Genomic DNA, 12,579 nt, shown 5'->3' with positions numbered 1-12,579 from the left:
ACCAGTTTGTGCCAGCCAAAGCTGTTATCTCTCATGATTAGTGGTGTGCGACGCTAGCAAGAAGCCCGAAGAGGAGCCAGGGGATGTGGATAGAATTTTTTTCAAGCCCGAGAGAACTTCTGTCAAATGTACATGCCCTTGCTACAATAACAACTAATCAATATTTGGCCAAACTGAGAAGATAAATATAAGTTGCCCCTTCTAAAAGAAAGTTGTCAGCGACTGAATGACAAAAACATCTTGTTTTGTGTGTAGTATTATGGTAGATTGTAAATTGTTGCATCAATGATGGTACAATATTCCGGATGCGTTGCAGCACTTAAATTTCAAACGGACATTTCATAAGTGAATACTGTAGTGGTGAAATCCTCGTAAATAAAACAAACTCAGCCAGACTGACGCATACGGTCCTTTCAGAAAGCCAATAGACATGAGAGCTGAAACATAAAAAATTAATGGTATATAACATCGAAACAATGATATTCATCTCTCCAACCCCCAGGAGGATTTGTTGTCAGAGAATGCACATTTATGTACACGCATTGGAGAAAAATATAAAAAGTAGAATTTTCTATAAAAAGGTGCTTTTAGCACTGAACATTAGCCAAACCTCTCTTTCCAGATTCCATTGTGTTAGCCCAGATAAGCTCATGGGAAGTGATACTTATCAAAAGATATGCAAGAGTGGATGAGGACCCTCAAATAGTATCACGACACAATAACGTGATCCATTCATGCTTTGAATCATTGGCTTCAAAGCAAATACAATGTGTCAAACATAAACAGCTGTGTCCTGAGTGTTAGGAATTCCTACATTCATTGTCTTGCAGTGAAGAACTTCAAATAATGAAAACAATTGTGTGCTCAACAATTTACATCAATGAAATTTGAAGACACAATTGTGTGCGTTACGTTGTACAATTTTGTTGTCAGTTTAGCCTAACAGCATGTGCACAACAATATGTTTGTAGGAAAACACACCTGCACTAATGTGAAACTTTATGCATGTGGTCCAGAGGTCTCTTCTCATAAAAAGCAAATGAACTGTTACCAATATATTCATAGAAGCACACACGGCACATTTTGCGAAAAAAAAATCCATTTCAGTTACGCTGATGAACAGTCACCTGGCAAATCAGTTGCAACACTTAAGAGGTAATTATGTCCACCTTTTAATCCAAACCATTGTTTCTGTGCTTTTAACTACTTTCCACTTGGCAAGGAAAGCCATTAATGGCAGTTGGAAAATGTCGATTCAGATTGTGAGAATGACCATTACTGTGCAGTAAGCTGGTCACAGATAACAGCCGAAAAAGCTCAGAGTGGCGCATTACTGAACCAAGTCATTACTCTGTCAGGTTCATTAAAATTCAAGTTTTGTTTGTGTGCCTCCTCTGCTAAACAAACCGACCTTATGGGAATTAGTGGGGCAAAAATGCCTAACGTCTCAGCTGCCATCAATGTATACACTATTATGATTCACAAAAATGGAAACACTGAAGGGAAAGGTATTTCCGGGCTGTGTTTTGGTGATAAGAAAATTAGTTAATGGGTTTCACTCGTAGATGTGAATTAATTCCATGAAAGGGAACCCATTTTTGGAATTAAACATTGACAAGGCATCAAAACATATTTTGTATCTTCACATTGTATACATTCTTTATTCAAGTATATATATATAATGTAGAACATTACCCTATTTTGCTAGTGCCCCAATGAGATGAACATATTAACATGCTACACCTGAGGTGGATCGATTTTGTCTCATCTTCATGTGATGGTCTGTTGAGATTGACACATTATTAATTATATTTATAGGCAAATAAATAAGTGTTCGGGCATTAAATGACACACTCCAGTTTGACTTCAAAAATAGTATTTATTCTGAAGACATAAAATATGACAATAGAAATTAACACATGGCCTTGGAATAAGGTGTAAGTAACTTCTCCATGTGAAACTGGATGTGTATTCCACAACACAGCCGCATGGAATAACTCGCGGGTTCCGTCTGGAATCCAGTTACACTAAAAAGCATTTGATGTCATTTACCCGATGAGTCTGCGAGAAGGTAATCGTTCTATGTCAGAATATTTAGCAAACAAACCTAAGCCAATAATTAGCGGAAATATTTCAATAGCCATATACATATAAACATTATGAAAAAGCAATTTAAGTTAGTGAATTTTCAACCAAACATTGAAAATTTTCTTAGCAATTTGACAACATAGTAAAGAGCTGAGTAGCGGACGATGATCCCCGGCTACAGAAACTGGCTTTTGGGACATGGAATGTTACCTCTCTGGCAGGGAAGGGGGCCGAGTTGGTGTGTGAGGTTGAGAAGTTCCGACTAGATAATAGTCGGACTCACCTCCACACACGGCTTGGGCTCTGGTACCAGTCCTCTCGAGAGGGGTCAGACTTTCTTCCACTCTGGAGTTGCCTGTGGTGAGAGGCGCAGAGCCGGTGTGGGCATGTTAGTTGCTTCACGGCTCAGAGCCTGTAGGTTGGGGTCCACCCCGGTAGACGAGAGGGTAGCCTCCCTCCGCCTTCGGGTGGTGGGACGGGTCCTGACTGTTGTTTGTGCTAATGCACCAAATAGCAGTTCAGAGTACCCAACCTTCTTGGAGTCCTTGGAGGGTGTGCTTGAGAGCACGCCCCCTGGGGACTCCCTCGTACTGCTGGGAGACTTCAATGCTCATGTGGGCAATGACGGTGAGACCTGGAGGGGCGTGATTGGGAAGAAGGGCCCCCCTGACCTAAACCCGAGTGGTGTCTCGTTATTCGACTTCTGTGCCTGTCATGGTTTGTCCATAACGAACACCATGTTCTGACACAAGGGTGTCCATATGTACACTTGGCACCAGGACACTCAATGATCAACTTTGTTGTCGTTTCGTCGGACCTGCGGCCACATGTTCTGGACACTCGGGTGATGAGAGGGGCGGAGCTGTCAGCTGATCACCACCTGGTGGTGAGTTGGCTCCGATGGTGGGGGAAGATGCCAGTCCGACCCACCAGACCAAAGCGTGTTGTGAGTGGCTGTTGGGAACGGCTAGCAGAATCACCTGTCAGAAGAAGTTTAAATTCACACCTCCGGCAGAATTTTGCCCATATCCCGAGGGAAGCGGGGGACATTGAGTCCGAGTGGACCATGTTCTGCGCCTTCATTGTCGAGGCGGCTGACTGGAGCTGTGGCCGTAAGGTAGTCGGTGCCTGCCGCGGCGGCAACCCTCAGAACCGTTGGTGGTCACCGGCGGTGAGGGATGCCATCAAGCGGAAGAAAGAGTCTTATCGGGCCCTCCTGGCATGTGGGACTCTGGAAGCAGCTGGCAGGTATCGACTGACCAAGCGTAATGCGGCTTCGGCGGTTGCCGAGGCAAAAACTTGGGCATGGGAGAAGTTTGGCGAGGCCATAGAAGCCAACTTCAGAACGGCTTCAAGGAAATTCTGGTCCACCATTCGGCGTCTTAGGGGGGAAGCGATGTGCCATCAACACTGTGTATAGTGGCGATGGGGCGCTGCTGAACTCGACCCGGGACGTACCTCGAACACCTCCTCAATCCCACCGACACGTCTTCCTCTGGCGATGCGGAGCCGGAGTGTTGGTCAAGAGAGTTGGGCTCTCGTATCTCTGGGGATGAAGTCACAGAGGTGGTCAAAAAGCTCCTCGCTGGCAGGGCCCCAGGGGTCGATGAGAACCGCCCGGAGTTCAGTAAGGCTCTGGATGTTGTGGGCGTGTCATGGTTGACACGCCTCTGCAACATCGCGAGGACATTGGGGACAGTGCCTCTGGACTGGCAGACTGGGGTGGCGGTTCCCCTCTTTAAGAAGGGGCACTGGAGAGAGTGTTCCAACTACAGGGGAATCACACTTCTCAGCCTCCCTGGTAAGGTCTATTCAGGGGTACTGGAGAGGAGGGTCCGCTAGGAGGTCGAATCTCGGATTTAGGAGGAACGGTGTGGTTTTCGTCCCGGCCGTGCAATGCTGGACCAGCTCAATACCCTCTGCAGGGTCCTCGAGGGCGCATGGGAGTTTGCCTATCCGGTCTACATCTGTTTTGTTGACTTGGAGAAGGAATTTGACCGTGTTCCTCGGGAGGCCCTGTGGGGGGTGCTTTGGGAGTATCAGGGCTGTGCGGTCCCTGTATGCCCGGTGCCAGAGTCTGGTCCGCATTGCCGGCAGTAATTCGGATTTGTTCCCGGTGAAGGTGTGACTCCGCCAGGGGTGCCCTTTGTCACAGATTCTGTTCATAACTTTTATGTACAGATTTTCTAGGCGCAGCCTTGATGGGGATGGAGTCTGGTTTGGGGGCTTCAGCATTACGTCACTGCTTTTTGCAAATGACATGATGCTGTTGGCTTCCTCAGGCTGTGGTTTTCAGCTTTCGCTGGTGTGATTCGTAGCCAAGTGTGAAGCGGCCGGGATGAGGATCAGCACCTCTAAGTCAGAGACCATGGTACTCAGCCGGAAAAGGGTGGCATGCTCCCTCCGGGTTGGGGAGGAGATCTTGCCCCAAGTGGAGGGGTTCAAGTATCTTGGGATCTTGTTCACGAGTGAGGATAGGATGGAACGGGCGATCGACAGACGGGTCGGTGCAGCGTCTGCCGTCATTCGGACCCTGTACCCTTAAAGAAAAAAAAAATTAAACTGGTCGAAATGTATATCACTCATTCTCTCTAAAGATAAATGAAAACTGAATGTATAACAAATATGATGAACTTACTTCAATACTTCAGGAAATACTGGAAGTCGTGGGAGATAATATTTGCAAGCGTGCTTGAGTACTCTGACAAGGCTAGGCTAGTGCAGTTTGGTCAATTGAGTATCCGTAGTTTTTTTTTTTGTGGTTTGAGTACTTGTTGTCCGGTTGCACTACACAACAGAGCGACATCTAGCGGTCAAATATTACACATTGTACCTTTAATATTGACATGCGTATTGAGCAAAAATACAAAAAATAAGTTGTCTTTTTACAAGGCATTTGTTAGGGAAAACATTAATGAGACTAGCCGCAATTGTCTGAAAAAAAGAGTGGGAAAGACCATCTTCTGACTGGTTTGCTGGAGATCAAAGGTTGCCCCGTTAGGCTCAAATTAACAGTTGCAGGATTATCTCATTCAAATTTGTGGCAGACTCTAATGCAGAGGCCTTAATGAGCTCATCCTCATTAGTGGAAGAATCCAACTGCATTCATTCCCCTTTAGTTGGTCAGGAAAAAGTGTGAGTTGATGTGCGCGTGCTTTGTTTGTTCAGGGCTTGCAGTGGGAAGAAAGCCGTGTCCGAGTAGGGAGACAAGCTAAACTGAAATAGAGGAAATTGAAGCGGGTCAGTATGGAAGCCCAAACGAGTCCTGTCACACGGGCACCAAGTGTATCATTGGGTTTGACAGGACAAGGAAAAATGGAAGATTTCTATCCCTAACAGCCCAGTTAAAAAAATCAAACTAGGATAAAGGGTATGATTTATGATTTGGGAGCTTTGGACTAGAAACTGCAACATGGTGCCCCCTAAGGACGGCTTTGGTGCCTGCAGACCTGTTCTGAAAATAGCTTACCACTGTTGAGCAATTGTTATTATTATTATTTTTTTTTTACTGCTTGACTGAGTCTATTTACCTCTACTTCCAACAATTAATCTGGTAATAATATAGTAACAATATAGTAATGACAAGTTGCTATTTTAGAAATGCATACCAAACTGGGTGCCCATTCCATAAATTAGTAAAAAAGCAGGTCTCAGTTTGAAAAAGGTTGGAGACCCCTGCTTTCAACTAATTTGATTTTAATAACCAAAGTCATCCATATGAGTCCTCCGTGTTAAGTCTTCAGATATTGATTTACTTTCAGGAAATCCATTTTTAATTCTTTTATACCTGTATATGTATTTATTTTTTTATTAAAATGCTGCCCGGAAACAAGTGTATTATTTAATGATAAAATGTTTTATTGGATGTAACTTTGACTAGGACATTATTAATACATATTTTAGATAAAATGCTGTCTAAAACATAAAACCTGGGTTTAAAAATCTTAGAATGCTTTCATGTTTGAATCTCTGCCCATTAGAAGGAAAGTAACAGTGGATATTTAAAATTGTTTCCTGAAATTTCAATGAGGAAAAATTGCTCTGTGGAGCACAGGGCGGGCCCCTGCTTGATTACGGGTGCTGGTTTTGCAGCAGTGTATATAAGCAAAGCCATTTATGATGGACAAAATGCTAGTGCCCTGACAAATACACGCAGTGCTTCTAATGATATTCATCATCTAACTAAGTGATATTTTTAATTAAATTCAGAACATACAAAAACAAAACAAAGTGTTAAAGTATATTGAAAATTCTGTAACTGATATGCTGTTTTCTGTTGTCACTGGATTTTAAATGTCTCATGGCTTTAAATCTATAGTTGAAGACTACCTTTAATTTCTAGAGACAGGAGGTGCTCTTACTAGTCCGACAATTATTGAACGTTTTTACATCATGTAAGAATTTTTTACGCATATTGTCTTTACATTCTTATTACTTTTGATTGAATATTGGGCTTTATTAACAGACATGTAAAAACCTGCTTCTATAGACAAATACAGATACCTGAAAATAGTATATTTTTTACCACGGGTTATATTTAGAAATAAAAACACTCCTAAAATCCATTTGTATGTGCATCTTCAATTTGTTTGTAATTGCAATAACATACAGATCAAGTAAACATGTCCCCTAACAACAAAAATCACTGTAATCACTACGATTCAGAAGCTCATACAAATACGACAGCACTGTACACAACCAACCAAGCAATGCTCACCGGCTACGCAAAAGGTATTGTGCAAGCTCTTTAATGCTGCACACACACTATGGAGAGAGAGAGGAGATGCAACAGTTGTGGTACTTCACACTTCTTTAGAAAATCAGAATATAACCCCGAAGAAAAGAGCTTCAAAGCTTTCGAACAAGTAGTGTAGGCTGATCGAATGTTATTGTGTGGTTTAATGTGACTATTGGGTGTATATTTTGCTATAGGGCTGACAACTATGACCTAATTTTTGCCGTTATAGTCCAAAAACTATCGCCCTCCAATGTATAATCTACCTAAAAAATTAGAAGTAAATTTACAAAGCTGCCTTCAAGACACAAATTTACTTTGAAAACTCAAGTGTGTCACTTCCTTTATCTACAGTATGTAGCGAGTCAGTAGGTACTTATCTAGTCAAAGACGATTAACAAGAGGCTTCGTCACGTAAATGTTCACTGGTATGTTAAATAGAGTATGAACATGTTCCTCTGTGAACAGAGATAATAAAATTATAACTGGGGAAAGAAAGCAAAAAATATCGATTAAAAATTACAGTACGCGATGGAAAGACTTCTCTTTTTCATCAATGGCACATTATCACACTATGCACTTAAATTTAATTCTAATCTCTGCATGGATATACGATCGAGAATAAAAATTCATTACTACAAGTCAAGAAAACGGCATCATATGACGTGCCTGTTTGAGCGAATGTTGATCCAGTGATGAAAGCCAAATTAATAGCAAGCCATGAAAACACCACTGGTAATTTCATGTAAGATTTACTGGTGTGAAGGAAATTCATTGTTAACATTCTTATAAAGCACCCATTGAAAGGGCTTTGGTCGTTTTTCTGGCGTGATGCGCCTATGGTCAGGCTGAGGCTCTAGGCAGTAACAGTAGGTCACATTCAGCTGATGTAGGATTTCTGTAAAGAGGCCTTCACAAACACACACAGAACACAGTGCAAAAAAGGGACAGACTGTCAGACAACAGCTAATAAGATTTAACTCTGGTACCTAATGTTATCACTTCTTAGAGCAATCCTGGAGCCCAGCGAGTGGACTGGAATAACAAACATGCTCCTCTGACCCCGAAGTAAGACCATTGGGACCATTTGAATAGGTAAATGCACTTCCCTCTAAGTTTGTCATCAACATTTCCATTATCTCTCTCCAAAGAGCATTGTGCTCATGTCTTTAATATTCATGGGATGTAGGACAAAGCCCCTGCAACTGAGTTAAATGGACTGTCATTAAGCTCTACCCAAGGTACGCAACATCAACATGTAGAGTGACTTTGAAAATAAGGTCACATGGCCACGATGTCTCCATTAAGATAAAACGTGTAATGATGAGGGGTTTTGGGGTTTTTAAGGGTTATTGATCTATCTTCGTTATTCATTATCCATTATCCGTTATCGGTCAGTTCATAATACGCTACAAAGCCTAGGAGCCGGGACACTTACTCTCAGCCAAAAGGCCAAGCTAAGGTCCAAGCCCTAAAGCCTTGCTGCGATCATTGCGAATGCACCGTTCCCGGAGGTACTGCAATACCGGGCCGATGCGTGGAGTGGACAGAGCAAGCTCATATTCCATCTCCGAAATGCAAAAATCAAAGATAGTGACACGGCCAGAAGTTTCTGGCCGTGAAGCAGATGCTGTTGGCCAGATTAAGGTCCTAGCAATATGATGAAAGGTACATTTCAAGGGAATATTAAGTCATTAGGAAGTAAATCAGGACATCTTTTGAATTTTAAAATCGGGATAGCAATAAACTCAGCAAGTGGTTCCACACTTTCAGCAAGCTTGTTTTGATGTGATAGCTTGTAAAAATACAGTGATTAATAAGAATAATTGGATAAAATGGTTTCAGTCTGGGTATTTAAAGAGTTTTGACTTCATGAATAAATCCTTGGTGGCTCTAATGCGGTTTCATTTGATATATAAACTGAATATGGCATTTTATCTATTATACCTCGCTCAGAGTAACCAAATTTTCTCTGACATAAGTATAATGGGACCTTATGGGGTAGCTTATCAGTGTTGCCCGCCATTTGCCCGAGACAATTTAAGACATTATTGCTCTGTCGTTAGTATTTACAATGCCCGCTTTTCAACCTAATTCACTGTTACGTATGTATGCTTCAGTATTAAACTGTAGATTACTTTGCTTCAATCTGGAGGAAATCAAGCTTGTATCCCCCCCTAAATAAATAAAAACATTGAGATTAGGTTGTAAGCTCATTTCCGTTTTAAGTGTTCAGAAATTTTTCAGAGCCAGAACAATTAGCTGATGTGGACTTTATCAAAGGTCATTTACTTCAAAAAAAGTTACTGGGATAAGAGAAAAAGTAAGAAAACATATTTATGTACTGTTTGCACACAAAACTAGAAAACATGCGATGATTCGACACATGATGAAGACATTTTTTACACTGCCTTACGCACAGTGCCAAGAACTTAGGAGCCTTTGTGCAGTAACTGCACAAAGAATTGATTCTCGACTTTCCACTGTGTTGTGTTAAGCGCAATATGAAACTGTATCAAAGGTTCAACAAAGTCGATAATAATTGAGGACCAATCAAACACAGAAATGACGCAATCAAGCCTGGCAAAACAAAAAACAAAAAACTCTGAACACAAATGTATCCCAACAATAAATTGGCAAATTGACATGAAAATGAAACTATGCATGAACCGGTTGTGGCAGTGGCATTGATGAGCCACCATTTGGTACAAAGATTTAATGTTGTCTTAAAGAAGCTACTTTTTACTGAAATAATAAATATGAATGTAAATATTATTTTGCAAAATAAAATCAAAGAAAAGCTAAAACAGCCAACATTATACACTTGTGAGTACAAAAAGTAAAACAAACTTCAAATTTCCTATAATTAAAAAAACAAATTACCGTATTTTCCGCACTATAAGGCGCACCGGGTTATAGGGCACACCCCGAAAAAATAGTTTTTGGTCCTATATTTGACATACATAAGACGCACCGGATTATAAGGCGCTACAATGGGAACGTCGACAAAACAGTCAGATAGTTCAGTCAAACTTATTACCCCCTTAACATTCCCAAAGCTTGCAAAGACGCAAATACGTGTCGAGAACACGTGCGGATGCGGTGTCCGTACGATGTCACTCAAATGCATCGTTCCATCATTCGGAAGGATAAAGTCTTGGGATTCAAGAAATGCCAACCATTCCTTAGTTTCTGTTTTCGCTCGCAACTTTACTGTGCATATGACAATAAACACTTGGAATTTAGTTTAATTTAAAAATAGACACTGCATTCCATCCATTATCTGCACCGCTTATCACAGAAACATCGAGTTCAGTCTGAAACAAGATACAGGGAAAATATAAAGCCGAAGTAGCTCACCGAAGTCGTTGTGTTCAATAATAATGTGCAGCCATGGTCCTCTTATATCCGTGAGTTTAGTAAATCCAGGAGAATAAAATATTTACAAATACAGAATAGTAAAAAAATGCTTTCTGTATGCCGTCAACGATGTGCTATACGCATTCATCTTTTTCGGCCAATTGCAGGCTTTGTTTTGCCGCTTCAGCAAATGCCAGCCTGTAAATGATAAAAAGGATCCGCCCCTTGACCTCCGAATAACTTTAGCCAATAGTGATCGGGTCAACTGATGATTGACACATCTTTTTCGGACAATTGCAGGCTTTGTTTTACAGCTTAAGCCTATGCCAGCCTGTAAATGATAAAAAGGATCCGCCCCATGACCTCCGAATAACTTTAGCCAATAGTGATCGATTCAAATGATGATTGACACATTGGTTAGCCAATGAAACGCCGGTAAATAAATCCCAGCATACACCGCGGACTACTTGGCGTTCGGGGGAAAATCTAGTCGGCGGCTGCAAGTTAGTTGGAGGACTTTGCGATTTAATATTGATCCATAAATAAGGCGCACTGTATCATAAAGCGCATGATAAGCTTTTGAAAAAAATTAAGACTTTTAGGTGCGCCTTATAGTGCGGAAAATACGGTAATTTGAAATCGTTGAAGCTTTTATAAGCAATATTCTTTTAAATCATTGCTGTTATCACAAAATTATTTTGAAAACATTACATGAAATTGCTGGTAGCATTTTTGTGGGAGAAAAAAACTGCTATATTAATGTAATTGCATGGATGCAGGTTTGCTCATGCAGTTTAAAAAATAGTGGGTGTTTGTAAATAAGAAAAACAACATTGTCCCTAAATCCATTTTATTCTGGTTTCACCAGGAATCGTTTTCCTTTAATATGTTTCAATGTAGTGCACCAACAGGAAGAAACAGAAATCTGATGCAATGTACTCAACACCACCAAGAAAAGTCACCAATTTGATGGTACATACTAATATTTGTAAATAGCAATAAAGCTGAAAATAAATACCAAATTGTAATAGTTGAACAAAAAACCCATTTCTGTCCAATTTCAGCTCTTTCTAAATCTGGTGTCAACTTATCCTTGGAAACTACACAAATCTTACTTTACCTTCAGTGCCACTTACCCTGGTGCATAAATTGTGTGAATTTTGGTGCATGTCAAAGGGGAATGGACGCAAACTGTCCCACAAACTGTATTATTACTGAACACAGGACTGGTGGGCTTTAGGTCATAGAACCTCACAGAGGAGAAGATATGCCCACAGTTTACTGTAAACCCCAAACGCAGCTGCTGGATTCAGCTCACTGAATGCACAAACCACATGGCTGCATGGTGGCTGAGACCATTTTAAGAAAGCTGACCGCAGCTATTTCTGGCTTAGTCCGACAACACAATCAACATCATTCTCTATCACACACAGACTCATCACGCTTTGTCACAAGTGTATGCAGTCCCCACAATTGTGAAGTGAAATTTAACGTGTTAGATATTTTAGACTTTTGAACAGATACAAATACTAAAAAGTGGGGTGTGTAAAATAATTCAGCTCTTTTGAATTAATAGTTTGTGTAGCTGCAATCACAGCAGCAAGCCACTTGGGGTATGCATGTATGTACTGTATCAGTTATGCAGATTTAGAGACTGAAATTCTCAAACATTCTTCAAAGCAAAATATCATGAGCTCAGTGAGGTCCCGGCCTAAGATCTTTTGCTGAGATTCATTCATCTTCCAATCAAGTTTAACCAACTTATCTTCCCCCTTGCCTGCTGAAGAAAAGCACACACAAACAGTGAGGCTGCCAACACCATGTCTCAGAGAGACATAACCTTGCTGTGTTCTGGGTTATAAACTGTGATGCTTTTACTCTTAAGATGTTGTTTTGCGTTGTGTGATTGATTGTACATAATATAACAGACTCTCTCACCTGATCTGTAGATATCTGCAGTTTATTCAGAGTGATCAGGGGCTTTTTGGATTCCTCTCTGATCAGCCTTTCTTTAATTGAGGTGAAAAGTCAGAAAGATGGCCAGATTCTGGTAGGTTTTTCAGTCGTTGACACTTTCCATGTCAATGTGATTGCTCGCACATTATTTTAGGGTTGAAAGCTTGGGAAAACCTTTTGCATCCGAAAATGGCCTCAACAGTATATTGGACCTGGCTGGTGCGTTCCTTGGTTTTCATTATGCTATCTGCACTATAACAGAACCCTGAGACTATCACAGAGCAGGTGCATTTTTACAGAGACCTGATTACTCACAGGTAGATTTTATTGATCATCATCAGTCATTTAATACCCCCAATAAGCAGATTAGTGCCTTACATGGCTGCACAGCAGCTATTGGGAAATGTGAAGCACAATGTAAAGCGCTTTGGGAAGTCTTG

General features: G+C 41.1%; 1 protein-coding gene and 1 pseudogene across 6 annotated transcripts in view; both read right to left on the bottom strand.

Moving 5' to 3' along the window:
* Positions 1-12,579, bottom strand: part of furina (furin (paired basic amino acid cleaving enzyme) a) — a 62,150-nt gene that overhangs the window by 30,441 nt on the left and 19,130 nt on the right. Inside the window, exon 1 of one of the 6 annotated variants that reach the window (XM_088334592.1) lies at positions 11,320-11,530. The exons of the other annotated variants lie outside the window; for them this stretch is intronic. Within the exon in view, the coding sequence (XP_088190718.1) occupies positions 11,320-11,352 (33 nt within the window). The 5' untranslated portion in view covers positions 11,353-11,530. Of the gene's footprint in view, positions 1-11,319; positions 11,531-12,579 lie in introns of those variants that run through there. 6 annotated transcript variants of the gene reach the window in all.
* On the bottom strand, positions 8,316-8,457 carry LOC148367586 (U2 spliceosomal RNA; annotated as a pseudogene).

Source organism: Urocampus carinirostris, chromosome 4 (assembly GCF_059441175.1).
Source record: "Urocampus carinirostris isolate Australia breed hairy pipefish chromosome 4, RoL_Ucar_1.0, whole genome shotgun sequence".
Lineage (NCBI taxonomy): Eukaryota > Metazoa > Chordata > Actinopteri > Syngnathiformes > Syngnathidae > Urocampus > Urocampus carinirostris.
Note: the sequence above shows the minus strand (reverse complement) of the source record. Positions and strands in the feature narration are given on the sequence as shown.